Source organism: Notolepis coatsorum (assembly GCF_963971535.1).
Source record: "Notolepis coatsorum genome assembly, chromosome: 5".
Lineage (NCBI taxonomy): Eukaryota > Metazoa > Chordata > Actinopteri > Aulopiformes > Paralepididae > Notolepis > Notolepis coatsorum.
In genome coordinates this window covers 151,066,414-151,084,726 of record NC_140169.1, presented here as the reverse complement: position 1 = coordinate 151,084,726, position 18,313 = coordinate 151,066,414, and the positions used below count along the sequence as shown (strand labels likewise).

The following is an 18,313-nucleotide window of genomic DNA, read 5'->3' as shown; positions in this document are numbered from 1 at the left end:
GATGTTAAATAAGCTAATTTCCCAAAATGTTGGAGTTATCCTTTAAGGGGATGCAGACCAGAGAAAGATGTTTGTCTCGTTGACATCAGGGTCCCCCATTTTCAATTCATAGTGACATTTATGACATACACAACATACATGACATGACATTTATGACATAGGGACATACATGACTTACAGGTATAGTACTGTTACATTTGTCACATATACGATATGCAAATATACAGTACTGTTACCCAGAGATCCTAACAGTAAATATATACATATGATGAGGAGGAGACTGTACATTAGGAGGGGGTGGGTGCGTGGTAAAAAAAATATATACAAACGGTGGGGAGTCGACTGTCCATTGTTGTTTTGGCATAATTGCGAAACGTGTTTAGTCCCTTGTTTGTATGATAACAAGCCATTTAGTTCATGGTTCAAAGTAATGGGAAAAGGGTGCTAGCTCGCCATCAATCAGAAGCTAGCCACAAGACTTGCATTCACGCTCTCTCAGCACACAGCCTCCCTGCCTGGCACAAGAACCACAACAGTAGGGTCTATAGTCACAGTCAGGACAGTAGGCTCTACAAGTAGGCTCCCTTAAAACTAACACTATTAAAAAAATACAGTGGAGATTAAAATAAGAATATAACTTGGCCTGAAAAAAAGTTCAGTCAGGAGATATTTTTTTGCTTTAATCCCTGCAGACAACATAACTTATATGAAAGTGCTCGACTTAAACTTAAAAGTCTCTTGTAACATACAAAATAACTCGAATCGTCATTTAAAAAAAAAGTTAAAAGAAAAAAAGTTTTGTTAATTTTTTTTTTTTTTTTTTTTTTTTTTTTAATCTTTTTCCCCCTCCATTTTTCCTCCGATTTTCTCCCATCCCAATGTTAGTCGTATGCCAATTCCCAGTCCCTTCCTGGTCGCTGCGCACTTACCCCCCACAGTCAGATCATCTGGGAGAGTGGAGGCTACCACGTGCTTCCTCCGACACACGTCCAGCCAATCACCGCTTCTTTTCACCTGGCAGCGCGGATTCTCATTGAGAGGGCGTAGCGTGTGGGAGGATCACACTATCCCCCTCAAGTCCTATCCGCGCTTAGCAGGCGCCCCGACCGAACTGTAGGAGTCGCTGTTTACAACGACCCGGACCCACCCCGCCAGCTTCTCCCACCCTCTAATACAGCCAATTGTATTAGTGTGGACGGCCAGCCAAGCTGGTGACAACCCCGGAGCTGTGAGCTGGATTCGAACAGGCGAATCCAGCTCACAGCTCCGGGGTTGGTGACGAACGCAATCTCCGCTCGGCCACCTAACCGCCTTTGTTCATTTTATTTTTATAAAAAAGCCCACTCTCTCCTCCCCCCGTGTGTGGCTCTCTCTCCTCCCCCGTGTGTAGGTCTCTCCTCCCCCCGTGTTTGGCTCTCTCCTCCCCCCGTGTGTGGCTCTCTCTCCTCCCCCGTGTGTAGGTCTCTCCTCCCCCCGTGTGTGGCTCTCTCCTCCCCCCATGTGTGGCTCTCTCCTCCCCCCATGTGTGGCTCTCTCCTCCCCCCGTGTGTGGCTCTCTCCTCCCCCCGTGTGTGGCTCTCTCCTCCCCCAGTGTGGCTCTCTCCTCCCCCAATGTGTAGGTCTCTTCTCGCCCCGTGTGTGGCTCTCTCCTCCCCCAGTGTGTGGGTCTCTCCCCGCCAGTGTGTGGCTCTATCCTCCCCCTGTGTGTGGGTCTCTCTACTCCCCCCGTGTGTGGGTCTCTCTCCTCCCCCCGTGTGTGGGTCTCTCTCCTCCCCCCGTGTGTGGGTCTCTCTCCTCCCCCCGTGTGTGGGTCTCTCTCCTCCCCCCGTGTGTGGGTCTCTCTCCTCCCCCCGTGTGTGGGTCTCTCTCCTCCCCCCGTGTGTGGGTCTCTCCCGTGTGTGGGTCTCTCTCCTCCCCCCGTGTGTTGCTCTCTCCTCCCCCGCGTGTGGCTCTCTCCTCCCCCCGTGTGTAGCTCTCTCCCCCCCCGTGTGTAGCTCTCTCCCCCCCAGTGTGTGGCTCTCCTCCCCCCGTGTGTGACTCTCTCCTCCCCCTGTGTGTGACTCTCTCCTCCCCCTGTGTGTGGGTCTCTCCTCCCCCTGTGTGTGGGTCTCTCCTCCCCCAGTGTGTAGGTCTCTCCTCCCCCAGTGTGTGGCTCTCTCCTCTCCCTGTGTGGGTCTCTTCTCCTCTCCCCCCATGTGTAACTCTCTCCTCCCCCCGTGTGTATTAAATCCCCTCCCCTGTCTTGAACGTTGTTAGACCATGCCTCCCACTGGTCGGCTGCAGTGAGGACCAAGCCTTGCATCACGTGTCCCCTCCGGTACACGAGGAGGCAGCCGTCGCATCTTTTCACCTGCACAGCGCGATCTCTCAGTGGCGAGGAGTAACGCGTGGGAGGCTCACGCTGCCCCCGTCGCTTCCTGATTCTGCTGTACAGGCGCACCAACCGACCTGTAGGAGTCGCTGTCCACAACGTCCGATCCCCACCCACCGGCTTTCCCACCCTCTAACACTTGCCAATGGACCTGTCTCAAAACCCTGCCCTCTTTTCTTGATCCTCCAATCACAGCTGTCGCTTACCTCTGACTTCCTCGTACAAACAAAGTTTGTACGAGGAAGTCAGAGGTAAGCGACAGCTGTGATTGGAGGATCAAGAAAAGGGGCAGGGTTTGAGACGGGTCTGTATTAGTATGAACGACCAGCCAAGCTGGAAGCAACGCCGAGAGCTGGGCTCGAACCCAGCATCTCCTGCATTAGTGTCGAGTGCCTTGCCCACTGCACCACTTAGCCGCCCACCGTAGTAGATTTGTAAACATACCGTAATTCCTCTAATAGTAACCCCGGCTTGTATTTGTTTCAACTGTAGCGGGTACCAGGCTTGTATTAGGAGGAGGCCTATATTTCAAATTTTCAAACTGATCATAATGAATAAATCAACATTTTGTGTCAGTTTGAACCCAGTAAAATGTACTGGGTTCATTTATTGAAACCAAGTACTGTATGAAATAGTAAACAGTGCAATTACAGGTGGTCACTGGTCATTTCAACGTTTTCAAAGTGAAATCAAGTAACTAGCTCAGTATGCAGCTCAGTATATTAGTAACCCGGCTTGTATTAGGAGGCCGGCTTATAATTGCTTAGCTCAAGAGCGCACCCGGCCATTAATAGAGACCCGGCTTGTATTTGAGACCCGGTTACTATTAGAGGAATTACGGTAATACACACAACATATATTCTATCCAGAAAACTATAATAAACTACAACTATAAATATAAACTATAACTGTGCAAATTAAATAAGCTATAAATAAACTATAAACTAAACATAATACACAATGTATATTCTATCTATACAAACTATACAATACAAGGTATATGTTAGCAGCAGTGTGCTAGGGCTGTCACGATTCGTCGCCCTAGTCGGCGTTGTCGACGATCACATTTAGTCGATTTGCATATTCATGATCGGCGTATCGTATTGTTATTTAATTGTATGTGCCTTTTGCAGTGGAAATGGCAGACGTTCAAAGTCATAACATGCGCAACGTGTAATCTAACTAAAATGCGCGGTGAATCGCGTTCAAAATAGAATTAACTTCTCTTAAACCACAATTCGTGAATCTGCCTAGAGCCAGGACTCGACTCGTCTCATTTGATAACTTCTGTGTTTCGCTCCAGCTGGAAGGGAGGGGCTGAGCCTGATGCCCCCACCTTACAGTTTAGAAGCTATGGCAGCTCTTCAGCCCGGGGGGGCTCTCTCTTTCTCTCTGTACGTTCAATGAGGATGATCAAGGAAGTAGCCAAAATGTACACTATAAAAACGAACTTGATTGTTGATGATAATACATATCTCACTTCATTAGCAAAAAGATTGTAAAATCTTTAAGTCTGCTATAAGCTATTCTGCCTTGTGTGTGTGTGCATACATTTACTAACTATAGGCTACTCCTTTTTTTATTTTTTTTATATAAACATGGATTAGGCTAATTAGCTTTAACAGATTCCTGAGCCTATTTTATTCAGAAGGAAGATATTGATTTAAATAGCCTATATATATATATAAAATGTTTATTTTAATCGTATCTCCTGTGCTGGCACAAGCACTACCATAGTGTTGGGTGGAGAGATAACACACAATACTAAAAAGCTATTTATGGCTGGTAAAAATCTCTCTGGCTGGTAGTTTTTTTTAAATCTAAAGCTAAAAAGCATTAGGATACTCATTAAACATTTGGAAATATTCAATTGCAAATATAATCAATTGTTGTAGATTTTTCTGGTAAATTAATGGTTTAGATTAATAGACTAATAGATAAAATCAACTGATTAATCGATAACAAAATAGTTGTTGACGGCCCTAGTGTGTGCACGTGGTAAGTGTGATGTGTGGTGTGTAAGTCACTTCAGGTGCTTCTGTGTGTATAATATGCTCATGTGATAATTCAGTCTATTCGTTTTGAAGGTCCGTTCATGTGTGTTGACCATAGGGAGGTGTAGTCTGACGTCACTTTGGACCGCCCGCGAGGTCCACCCGTATAGGGATTCATCATTGGGAAAATGGATTATCGGCTATTGTAACAATTCTGCCTCATGAACACTGGCAAGCTTTCCATTTTTGCACAAAATGAGTTCCCTTCTATCACTAATATTATTGTTTCAGGCATTTTTGGTTGAAATACAATTCGGCGATTTCTTTTTACGATTTAATTGCGAATATTTTCATGTTGAGCTATAGATTGTGGATGAATACGCACAGAAAGGTACACCATGCAAATGTTCATGCTTTATTTGTTTTTTTAAACGAGACAATTTAGAAATGGGCAATGGGGGGAATACATTGCGTTTTCAAGATGGCGGACCGGCCGGAAACAGCAATGACGTAACCACTACACCTCCCTCTAGCTGTGTGTTAGCAGCAGGCTGGTGAGGTAGATCAGCTGACCTAACCGGTTGTGTTCCTCCAGGGCTGGACTGGTCGGAGGACAGTGGGGACGACGAGGAGGAAGCTGAGAGAGTGCCACCATTTCAAACCTCTTGGAGGCCGCAGGACGGGTCAGTCTTGTTACATGTATTTGTATTTATTAACACAGTTAAACTAAAGTAAAAAAAAAAAAAAAAAAAAACATAATAACCATATTGTGTAGGAGAAGTTTAGAAGCCTAGAGCAGTGGTTCTCAAACTTTTTACACCAAGTACCACCTGAGAACGTAGCTGGCTCTCCAAGTACCACCATATGACCGGCGTTAAAATACAGTCTATTGGGGGGGGGCAGGTGGCGCACGGAGATTACGTTCGTCACCAACACCGGGAGACACTGGATTCGCCTGTTCGAATCCAGCTCCCGGCGTTGCTATCAGCTTGGCTGGCCTCTCACACTGATACAATTGGCTGTATCAGAGGGTGGGAAAGCTGAAGGGTGGGTCCTGGGCGTTGTGGACAGCAACCCCTACAGTTCGGTCGGGGCGCCTGCTCAGCAAGGGTTGGAACTAAGGAGAGATAGTGTGGCCTCCCACACGCTACACTCTCCCCGGTGAGAACCTGCGCGGCCAGGTTGGCCTGCCAGCAGGCTGCACATGCGTCGGAGGAAAAGCATGTGACAGTCTCCGGTCTCCCGGACCAACAGTAGGGGAAAGTACGCAACAACCAGGAAGGGTGGGATGGGAGAAAAATCGGGGAAAAAAAGGGGAAGAAAGATAACATATTAAAAAAAAAAAAAAAAAAAGTCTATTTAGCTATGCACAGTTCACGCAGGAGGCAAATGTATTCCTAATACCATTATTTATTGTTAACTTTTGTCAGACACAGCCACAATGTACAAAGGGATAGCACTAGAACTAGCAAACTCTTCCACACAACTCATACAATGCAAGGGGCATTGAGAACATAATAACTAACATTCTCACATAGCAAGTGAGAAAATTAAGAACAACTGTATTTCAGCAAATGTACTTAATTCTCTCTCTCTCCCTCTCTCCCTCTCTCCCTCCCTCTCTCTCTCTCTCTCTCTCTCTCTCTCTCTCTCTCTCTCTCTCTCTCGCACACAGCAAGCAATTGTCCATCATTCTCTCTCTTACACACACACACACACTAATTTTGTTACAAAAACCTAATTTCCTGCATTCTGGTGCAGGAATTTTTGAATTTTTACCCTTTAAATGCCAGTTTGTGTGATGGCATCACAAATTATTGTTAAAAAAAACACAAAGTAAAATATTTTCAATATATCAAATGCAAAGTACATTTTTCTGGGCGGGATTATTACAGGCTAGGCATGTGTCAATGATTAGCAGCAACACATATTTTGATGGATTTTTTGTAATGTCAGATTTGACACCAACTCTTTTCAGAAAAGTGGGAGTATTTCATTTTTTATCTGACATTACAAAAAATCAAAACAAATAAATGGTTATGATCACGGCTGAAGTTGAATTAAAGATTTATGACTGTTTAGACTGCATTACGCTCTGTCACAGTGATCTCCTGGTTGTTCCCCACTTAGGTTATCTAACTATCGCGCCACCGCAACCAGAAACACTAGCCTGGCCTGCTTCTAAGTTCAGTGGCCTGACTGCAAAAAAATAAATAAAATAAATAAATTGTGCTTTTTTTAAAATGTTTTCAAGTACCACCAGCAGTACCACCAAGTACCACTAGTGGTACGCGTACCACAGTTTGAGAACCACTGGCCTAGAGGCTTATCGAGAACTTCCCCTGTTTTGTAAAATCAAAAATATACATATTATTTAAAAAATACCAGTAATACATTCAAAAGATATGTGTAAATACATACATACATACATACATACATACATACATACATACATACATACATACATACATACATACATACATACATACATACATACATACATACATACATACATACATACATACTGCGTACATAATAATACATAACCACCCACCCACCTGCCTACAAACCTACCCACCCACATAACCAAATGCATACCTACATGTATGACCTATTTATCTATCTACTACTTTTGGATATGGGTATTTTTTTGTCGTTTGCTTTAAAAATAAGCAGAGATGGAGATTTCCTCAGCATAGGATCAGCTGCATTCCAAAGATTGGACCCTCTATACCATTCAGATTACTTTATTCGCCATTTTATACAGGTACAAAATGGAACGTGATTTGACATTACAGTGCACACTTTTTTCACAATTAAGAACAATACAACAGTAAATAAATAATTTTAAGTAAAGTGCAAGACAGGACAGAACAGTGAGACAACAATAAGACTGTGAAAGTGCGGTGGTTGGGGACATGGATACAGTGCAACACAAAGTTCAAGTCCAGAAGTCCAGCCCTAGCAGCTCGCCATTGAGGGGGGGGGGGGAGCAGGGGGACACCTGACTCGTTTACCAGGCGAGCTGCTGAGGGGAAGAAACTCAGTCTGTGGCGGGACTTTAGTGTCTTGGGCAGCCGTAGCCGCCTGCCGTGGGGGAGCATTTTGAAGAGGTTGTAACCCGGGTGGGCGGGGTCTGCCATGATCTTCCTCGCCCTCTTCAAGGCCCTGGTGGAGTGTAGGGACTTGAGGGAAAGAAGGGGGCAGCCGATCACCCTCTCCGCCGAGCGTATCACCCGCTGCAGCTTGGCCTTGTCTCTGACTGTGGCTGCAGGGAACCAGGTGATGATGGTGACGATGGACTGGATGATGGCGGTGTAAAACTGGACCATCATGGTCCTCGGCAGCCTGAACTTCCTCAGCTGACGTAGGAAGAGCATCCTCTTCCGTGCCTTTTTATTGAGAGCGATGGTGTTTAGCTCTTATTTCAGGTCCCGGGAGAGTGTCATGCCGAGGAAGCGGCAGGACTCCACAGAGGCCACCGGGGTGCCTCCCAGAATGATCGCGGTGGGGGGGGCTGCCTTCCGCCTGAAGTCCACTACCATCTCCACTGTTTTCTGGGCGTTGAGGTCCAGGTTGTTGCAGCTGCACCAGCACAGCAGCCTCGCGATCTCCCGTAGGCGGACTCGTCCCCCCTGGATATGAGACCCACCAGGGTGGTGTCGTCCGCAAACTTTAGGAGTTTGACCGAGGGGTGCAGAGAGACGCAGCTGTTGGTGTACAGGGAGAATAGTAGTGGGGACAGAACACAGCCCTGTGGGGAGCCAGTGCTGATGGACTTGGGATCGGAGATGTTGATTCCCAACTTCACCCGCTGTGACCTGTTAGTCAGGAAGTCCGTGATCCACCTGCAGGTAGAGTCCGGCACCTGCAGCAGGGACATCTGGTGCTCCAGGATGTGCGGGAGTATGGTGTTGAAGGCCGAGCTGAAGTCCACCAACAGAATCCTGGCGTAGGTCCCTGCAGTGTCCAGGTGTTCCAGGACATAATGCAGAGCCATGTTCACAGCATCGTCCGTGGAACGGTTGGCTCTGTATGCAAACTGCAGGGGGTCCAGAAGAGGGTCTGTGGTGGACTTCAGGTGGGCCAGGACAAGGCGCGCAAAGACCTTCATGACCACAGACGTCAGGGCGACCGGTCTGTAGTCGTTAAGGCCTGTGACCTTGGCCTTCTTGGGGACGGGGATGATGGTCGAGGCCTTAAAACATGCTGGGACCCGACACAGCTCCAGTGAGGTGTTAAAAAATGTTAGTGAACACTGGGGACAACTGGTCGGCGCAGTGCTTCAGGGTGGCGGGTGAAATAGAGTCAGGACCGGCTGCCTTCCGGGGGTTTTGACTCTTTTTGTATTTTATTTTTTTTATTATTTTTTAAACAAACATATAAACAAACATGACAACACACGATAAGATACACAAGCATTAGTTGACAGTTGTAAGATCCTGATCAAACTGGCCAGTATCACGTCTTCGTCTGTTTTGGCCCTCCATCCAATTCCTCTGCGCTGTGTCATTTTAATGGTCCTGACGTCTACGACACTGGCTGATAAGATCCTATCTCCCCCGTTAGTGCAATCCATAAACCATACTAATTCTCCACCTCCGTAAGAATTCGACACTTCGACACCGTGAAATACCTTATGAGGAAAAGCGTTGTTTTATTGCTATAAACAGAACCTCATAATCAGATGTTATCAGATGTTATCAAATTGTATCGTCCTTGAAGAGTCTATTCTAATGATCTTTCGGTGTGTTCGTCTATCGTCCTTTTGTTATTCAGTCCAATAGTGTTCAGGCCTGGTCTTTAGCCTAACCCTCCTCGCGTTAGCCGAAGCTAGTGATGATGTGGCATTCTTTCCCCCCCCCCCCCTCTCAATGAGAGGAGAGAGTGTCCTCTGTGTGATCTCAGTCCTACTCGCTCGTGGTCAGATTCTAGTCTGCCTTACACCCGGAAACACCGTTCGACTTATAGATCTTCGCCGTAGCAACGACGGCCCGCCTTCTGGTTGTCATGCGACGTGCTGTCATGACAACTGCTAACCTTTCACACATTAAAATGCAGTTTCTACTGTTTCATTAAAATAAACTGCTCTCCCTCGCTCTGGGAGACACTTGCTATCAGTGTTATGTCTCAGAGGAATTAAAAACAAACCCCCTCGCTGGCAGTGTGCCGTTGACACCGCTTCTTCTCCACCGTCAATATCATCCCGTGATGATAATGATATTACCCTCTTAAAGCAGTTTATAAACCAAATATACATTGAAAAAACCACCATTTTCTCTCACAGTGCACATCCAATGAAATCACATTTTAGTTAATTGTCATATATAGGATATACCCTTAATACCTGTTATCTAAAAACCTACACACATATGCTCCAGCTCGTACCCCCCCCCCCTCCCGGACCCCCCATTGGATAATCCATCCATTTTCCCTCGCTCCTAACCAGACATTACCATTATATGCTAGCTTTTATTTTCTCCACCACTTCTAACCACAATGTCATTTTGGATTCATTGAGACCCAAAATTCTTGCTGTAGATATTTCTTGATAGATCACATCGAGATATGTAATAATCCAGACCTTTCGGCAAATTTTTTCCGGTTGGAACCATCGTGATGCTATCAGCTTTTTAGCCACTGTGATACCCGATAAAACCAATCTCTTTAGCTGTGGATGTACTGCACACTCAAAAACATCATTCAGCAGTAATACAGAGGGGTGTACAGGTATATTCCAAGTTACGAGATTTGATAATTGCTGGGTCACCTCTTTCCAGAATATCTTAACTGGTCGGCAGTCCCAGTACATGTGCATAAATGTCCCCTCGTCCCCATTTGTACATAGAGAGCATTTGGAGTCTTGTATAAGACCAATTTTTTTCAGTCTTATAGGAGTCAAGTATGTCCTGTGAATATAGTTAAGATTGATTTGTTGATGGTCCGGGTTCCTTGATGTGAGTCGAACATTTGCCCAGGCTTCTTGCCAATCAAAATCACTTTCCAGGTCTGGTATATCCCTCCTCCAGACTGAGTCTAGGTGGAGGGTTTCATATGAGGATGTTAGTAATTGATGATAAAAATCTGAAACAAAACCTCTTGATGTCTCTCTTTCATAGAAGAATTTGTGGTATCTGTGGTGTTCAATTGGTTTCGTTAATGGAACACCTTGAGTCTTCAAACATAACAATAACTGTAAGTAAAAAAGATGTGTGGACTTGGTGAGATTAAATTTCTTCTATATTTCTTCATATCTACAGAAACCCTGTTTGTTAAAAACATCCCCTAATGAGTGTATGCCTTGCTTTTCCCATATAGGGAATCTTATAGGTCTTTTTTCAATCAAGAGTGCATTATTATTGAATAAGGGAGTATGATTGTGCCATTTATGTGGGTTAGGATATTTTTTTTGTGTTTCACGCCATATCCGGGTTTTGACTCTTGAACAGGCGGTTCACCTCTTTCTGTGACAGAGAGGGGGGGGGGGGGGATGGGGAGAGGGGCATGGGGGGTGGGTGGGGGGGGGGAGGGGTCGTGGTAGGGGAGACAGGGTTACCACTGGGGACCGGGGGGGGTGATTGTGGTCTGGGGGGGTGAGGAAAGGGTGCCGGGGGTTCCCTGTCAAACCGGCAGTAAAACTCATTGAGCTCATTTGCCAGTAGAAGGTTGTCGGACGTCTGTGGGGATTTTGGCTTGTAGTTGGTGATGGTTTTTAGACCTTTCCAGACTGAGGAGGAGTTCCCCTCGGAGAACTGCAGCTGCAGTTTCCCCGAGAAGCGCTGTTTCGCCTCCTTCACTGCTCTCTCGAATCTGTACTTGGCCTCCTTAAAACTAGCCTTGTCCCCACTCCGTCTGGCCTTCTCCTTCCCAACCCTCAGCTGTCGCAGCTGGGCTGTAAACCAGGGTTTGTCATTGTTATAGACACTGAGAACTGCCTATAGTGTGTTATATCTTGTATTGATTTAACTAGGGCTGGGCGATATGGAAAAAAATCATATCGCGATAACTATATGATAATGTTATCATATTTCTCGATATCGATAATTATCGAAATTGTTAAGTATATACATTTTTATTTTTTTTAATAAACAGACGTATGTTTATTTTGCAGCAATTCTTTGTCGTTGCAGCCATCTTTAGTGTTACATCCCCTCACACTCCAGTTCTCAGGCTGCAGCTGGTTTAAAAGCGAAAGTAAACCGGCGTCTCTGCTGGCTGTGGCTCCAGGGGAGTTGAACAGTTCTGGCTCTGCTAGTTTATTTTCGATCTTTTGGCGCTTTTTTGGTGGACAAACCACTGCACATGTGCACCGTGACTCGTGACTGGAGTCTAGCTCTGCTAGCACACATAGCCTACTGTGTACAGACGGTTTCAAACTGTATTTTAAATTAGAAAGCAAACAAAATAAATGGACAAGAGAAAAATATATCTCAATTTGGTCAGTATTGTCATTTGGACAAGCAAAGCCATTACTTTAAGTTGCAGGCAAGAAAGACAAGTCTGTCCACTGTCTCTGGTTTTAAAACTGCCCTGTTGCAGGTCAAAAAAAAAAAAACGTATTAAAAAAAAGAAATTATTTTTCGATATTTTATTTCGATATTCGATATAGATTATTAAAATATATCGCGATATTTATCGTTGTATCGCCCAGCCATAGATTTAACGTTATTTGACCATATAAATGTTGGCTGTATGCACATAGATTATTGAAGAGTTTGACTTATAGATATATCGAACTTTAAAGGTGCTGTAAGTGGTATTCTCTTTGCTAAAAATAAGTCGTCTACATATTAAAATAATATCTCTACACTCCCGACAGCCATCACTGATACAGAGTGTCTGGTCAGTAACAGGGGTCTCCCAGTCCCTCCACTCTGCAGTAAACCGCCATCACTGATATAGAGTGTCTGGTCAGAAACATTGGTCTCCCAGTCCCTCCACTCTGCAGTAAACAGCCATCACTGATATAGAGTGTCTGGTCAGTAACATGGGTCTCTCAGTCCCTCCACTCTGCAGTAAACCGCCATCACTGATATAGAGTGTCTGGTCAGTAACATGGGTCTCACAGTCCCTCCACTCTGCAGTAAACAGCCATCACTGATATAGTGTCTGGTCAGTAACATGGGTCTCCCAGTCCCTCCACTCTGCAGTAAACAGAACATACATTTTCTCGTATCCCATTCCCACTTTATATACGATCAGGAGAGAGAACTCCACACTGCAAATGTGGTCAGAAATAAGAAATTAAAACTAGTTTTAACCAAATTTGGCTTGGCAAGATATCTTAAGTAAATATAAATAAGTAAAGAATATCTATGGTTCTCTCTCCTGATTGGATAAAGTGGGAACTGGAAGGGATACCAGAAAATGTAATTTCCTGTTTACTGCAGAGCGGAGGGACTGGGAGACCCATGTTACTGACCAGACACTCTGTATCAGTGATGGCTGTCAGAATGTAGAGCTATTTAACACACATTTTAACTAAATAATACCACTTACAGCACCTGTCTTAATAACTCAAAATACAAAAAACATTTCCACACAAATCTTTGAAAATGGAATTGGAATCTCCAATCCCATAGTTTAGTGTTTAGTCGTGAGGGGGGGACAACCCACTAGTTTTCCGTTTGGAACAGGCCTTCACCCTTCCCCCTGTGACCCCCCCCCCCCCAGGCTGGAGGAGGAGTGCGTCTCCTCGCGGAAGACGCGGCTGCACCGGCTCTGCTCCTACCTCCAGGAGAAGTACAAGCACATGTGCCGGCAGGAGCGGGCCAGCCTGCGCCAGAAGAGATACCGCTACGCCTTCCGCAAAGCCCTGCTGCATGCCGCCAGCAAGGACCCCGACTGCACCGGCCAGCTGATCCAGGAGCTGCGCAGCGTGTCTCGGACCTTCTCCAGGTACCCACAGTTCCCCCGGCGCCTCGCCGCTGCGCTTTTATCCCCCCAGGCGTCAGCCCCCCCCCCCCCCCCCCCCCCCTCCCGGCTGGCTCCTGTAGAGGAAGGTAGTGGAGCTGCCGTAGGAACTAGTGCAGTCAGGCGATTAAAACATTTATCTAATTAATTACAGGATTTGTAATTAATTAATCACATTTTAATCGCATAACCATTTTAGGCCTGATATTTTATATTCTATAATCATAATATTATTTCAAATGGCATGTGTCCGGATGGCAGAATTCAGTACTGTATCTACAAAACCTTCTGTTTAACACTTTGGTCGCCAGGCTTATATTCATAATAAACCATCCCACGCCAGCTCTATTTGTCTATGGAGAAGTTCCCCTTCTTTGCAGGGCTAAAACTTTTTAAATTGTATTGCTAAATTGACATTACTATGGCCCATTCAACGTCAAGTATCTTATCGTTCAGGGTGTAGCAACGTTATACTTTTTCATTCACATATTCATACTAAAATACGGTCTAAAGTATAAGTATGTTTTTATCGTTTTCTGCAGCTTTCTCCAGAACGTGATTTATAGCCCTAAATGCATTATATTGATGATCAAATAGAGTTTGATAGCGATCTGCGCGAGATAAAAAAAATTCAAATGGACGTGCTTCTAGAAGTTACTACTTATCATCTGATGTTGACCGGATGGGGGGGGGGGGGGTCGTTTATAATTCCGTGGCCAATGTTAGATGATTCATCTAGTGTGGGTGATATGATCATTAGAGCAGTTTGTATCGAACACGTTAAAAAATAACGCTGAAACTTACCGTAGCTTCCTCGTAGCGTTGGGCGATGAGCGTGGAGCAGAAATATTCCTATTATGGGATGTAGAAATATGCAATCCATCTCCAGGTTGTATAATAGTATATACGTCCAAATCATGTTGTTTATCGAGTTATTGGTAACTGATTGCTATCCATTGTGTCTAGCTCGAGTCCTGGGACTATTAGCGAGTGATCGGACCGAATTGGAATGAGCACCAGCTTCCGTTTCCTGTTTCCGGTTTGGGCGATCCGCCGATCGGCCACCAGATGGCGCTCTTGAACCGTTGGAGAGTTGAGAGGGTATCAACAGTAGATCTCAAGTCTCCGGGGGAGAAATATGATTGCGATCACAGATTTTTGAAATATTGATATCAAAGACGTGGTACGGCGTCTTTGGCAGAATGAGCATGGCGGGGAATGACGTGGTAAGGGGTTTTTGGCGACCAAAGTGTTAATCATCTTCTTTTTATTCATTTGATTAGATTTTTCAGGTCTGGTCAAGTTTAGCACGGTGTTATTCAGTCAAAAAAAACGTATACAAATTTAATTGATATTCTCATTTGGTTCATTACAATTTCCTCAAGCCTAGTAACAGACACAGTATTTCTGACACTGGGAATACATTCCCTGAGATCCATAGATGTCCCTAGAATCAGATACCAAGAACATGCAAATGGACCATAAAAAAAAAAAGTTAGTAGTAGTTCCTGTAGGAACATTTCCTTTAGGGAGGATCTACAGAGGCCTAGTAGTTCCTGTAGGAACCTTTCCTTTAGGGAGGATCTACAGAGGCCTAGTAGTTCCTGTAGGAACCTTTCCTTTAGGGAGGATCTACAGAGGCCTAGTAGTTCCTGTAGGAACCTTTCCTTTAGGGAGGATCTACAGAGGCCTAGTAGTTCCTGTAGGAACCTTTCCTTTAGGGAGGATCTACAGAGGCCTAGTAGTTCCTGTAGGAACCTTTCCTTTAGGGAGGATCTACAGAGGCCTAGTAGTTCCTGTAGGAACCTTTCCTTTAGGGAGGATCTACAGAGGCCTAGTAGTTCCTGTAGGAACCTTTCCTTTAGGGAGGATCTACAGAGGCCTAGTAGTTAATGTAGGAACCTTTCCTTTAGGGAGGATCTACAGAGGCCTAGTAGTTCCTGTAGGAACCTTTCCTTTAGGGAGGATCTACAGAGGCCTAGTAGTTAATGTAGGAACCTTTCCTTTAGGGAGGATCTACAGAGGCCTAGTAGTTCCTGTAGGAACCTTTCCTTTAGGGAGTATATCTACGAATCATGACACTGTGCTGCGTGATGAGGTTTTATTGTGTTTTATATTCGCTGTCAAATTAATGACTATTCTTCCTGGGGTCCTTAACCCTTTCACTGCCACACGACAGCCGGTTAACCCTTTCACTGTGACGATACAGAAGGTTATCATCCACGGAGCTAATGATGGAGCATCGCCGTCGGTTGTGTGATAGTAAAATCCGCGGAGCTAATGATGCTAATGATGGAGCATCGCCGTCGGTTGTGTGATAGTAAAGGGTTAACCTTCTGTCGTGTGGCAGTGAAAGGGTTTTAAGGTTCATGATGATCTGAGTTCACACTGTGCTGCGTGATGAGGTTCATGGTGATCTGAGTTCACACTGTGCTGCATGATGAGGTTCATGATTATCTGAGTTCACACTGTGCTGCCTGCGTGATGAGGTTCATTATGATCTCAGTTCACACTGTGCTGCATGATGAGGTTCATGGTGATCTGAGTTCACACTGTGCTGCGTGATGAGGTTCATGGTGATCTGAGTTCACACTGTGCTGCGTGATGAGGTTCATGATGATCTGAGTTCACACTGTGCTGCGTGATGAGGTTCATGATGATCTGAGTTCACACTGTGCTGCGTGATGAGGTTCATGATGATCTGAGTTCACACTGTGCTGCGTGATGAGGTTCATGATGATCTGAGTTCACACTGCTGCGTGATGAGGTTCATGATTATCTCAGATCACACTGTGCTGCGTGATGAGGTTCATGATGATCTGAGTTCACACTGTGCTGCGTGATGAGGTTCATGATGATCTGAGTTCACACTGCTGCGTGATGAGGTTCATGATGATCTGAGTTCACACTGTGCTGCGTGATGAGGTTCATGATGATCTGAGTTCACACTGTGCTGCGTGATGAGGTTCATGATGATCTGAGTTCACACTGTGCTGCGTGATGAGGTTCATTATGATCTGAGTTCACACTGCTGCGTGATGAGGTTCATGATGATCTGAGTTCACACTGTGCTGCATGATGAGGTTCATGGTGATCTGAGTTCACACTGTGCTGCGTGATGAGGTTCATTATGATCTGAGTTCACACTGTGCTGCATGATGAGGTTCATGATGATCTGAGTTCACACTGTGCTGCATGATGAGGTTCATGGTGATCTGAGTTCACACTGCTGCGTGATGAGGTTCATGATGATCTGAGTTCACACTGTGCTGCGTGATGAGGTTCATGATGATCTGAGTTCACACTGTGCTGCGTGATGAGGTTCATGGTGATCTGAGTTCACACTGTGCTGCGTGATGAGGTTCATGATGATCTGAGTTCACACTGTGCTGCGTGATGAGGTTCATGATGATCTGAGTTCACACTGTGCTGCGTGATGAGGTTCATGGTGATCTGAGTTCACACTGTGCTGTGTGATGAGGTTCATGATGATCTGAGTTCACACTGTGCTGCGTGATGAGGTTCATGATGATCTGAGTTCACACTGTGCTGCGTGATGAGGTTCATGATGATCTGAGTTCACACTGTGCTGCGTGATGAGGTTCATTATGATCTGAGTTCACACTGCTGCGTGATGAGGTTCATGATGATCTGAGTTCACACTGTGCTGCATGATGAGGTTCATGGTGATCTGAGTTCACACTGTGCTGCGTGATGAGGTTCATTATGATCTGAGTTCACACTGTGCTGCATGATGAGGTTCATGATGATCTGAGTTCACACTGTGCTGCATGATGAGGTTCATGGTGATCTGAGTTCACACTGCTGCGTGATGAGGTTCATGATGATCTGAGTTCACACTGTGCTGCGTGATGAGGTTCATGATGATCTGAGTTCACACTGTGCTGCGTGATGAGGTTCATGGTGATCTGAGTTCACACTGTGCTGCGTGATGAGGTTCATGATGATCTGAGTTCACACTGTGCTGCGTGATGAGGTTCATGATGATCTGAGTTCACACTGTGCTGCGTGATGAGGTTCATGGTGATCTGAGTTCACACTGTGCTGTGTGATGAGGTTCATGATGATCTGAGTTCACACTGTGCTGCGTGATGAGGTTCATGATGATCTGAGTTCACACTGTGCTGCGTGATGAGGTTCATGATGATCTGAGTTCACACTGTGCTGCGTGATGAGGTTCATGATGATCTGAGTTCACACTGTGCTGCGTGATGAGGTTCATGATGATCTGAGTTCACACTGTGCTGCGTGATGAGGTTCATGGTGATCTGAGTTCACACTGCTGCGTGATGAGGTTCATGATGCAACACAAGACAATAACAAGACTGATTTATGCTTGTGGCTCTTTGCCTCACTGAAACACAAGGGCCTTGTCTGGAAGCTCACACACCGCACTACTAACATGGTAATCTCAAGACACAGTGCAGCAATTATGATGTGTTCCACAATTTGATAATCATTCTGTTTCGTGTTCTTACTGGTGTTAAACCTCTATTATTATTCTTTCCTTGTATTATTTGACCAATCACTTGTTATCATCATCAGTTGCCCAACAGTTGCCTCAACACCTAGTTTTTCCTTCTTCATTGAGGGTCTGCGGCTTTGTGCCACTGTGTTCTGGGCTTGTGAAGCCTGTTGACACACATATATATATATATATATGTGTATATATATAAATTAGGGATGGGCAAAACTCGCATAATCGCTATTTGATAGTCACTGAGAACTATTCAAATACTAATCGAACGTGAGATAATCAAACAAGCGAGCGAGCTGGCTGCTGTCATCGCTAACAGCTAGATATTTGAGTCGCAGCAGGCTAACGTTATTTCTAGGAACCAAAGCATTAATTCTGAAAGTTACATCGTTGATGCTTGAAATGTCTGCGCTTCCACGTTAACGTATGGTTTTGTTTTTTACTTAACGGCGAACGTCTTAACGGCTAAAGCTAGCGGGCCAGGCACAACATGGCAAGCGGTACACAACGTTGCTACCACCGTTTTTTGTTCTCCCA

General features: G+C 45.3%; 1 protein-coding gene across 5 annotated transcripts in view; it reads left to right on the top strand.

Annotated features, from left to right (window-relative positions):
• Positions 1–18,313, top strand: part of ino80da (INO80 complex subunit Da) — a 48,576-nt gene that overhangs the window by 17,579 nt on the left and 12,684 nt on the right. For all 5 annotated transcript variants that reach the window (XR_014619718.1, XR_014619719.1, XR_014619720.1 and 2 more), the window contains exons 4-5: positions 4,961–5,048; positions 13,039–13,263. Coding sequence is in view for 1 of the 5 variants with exons in the window: in XM_084314985.1 (XP_084171111.1) it covers positions 4,961–5,048; positions 13,039–13,263 (313 nt within the window). In the remaining 4 variants the exon portion in view is untranslated. The remainder of the gene's footprint in view (positions 1–4,960; positions 5,049–13,038; positions 13,264–18,313) is intronic.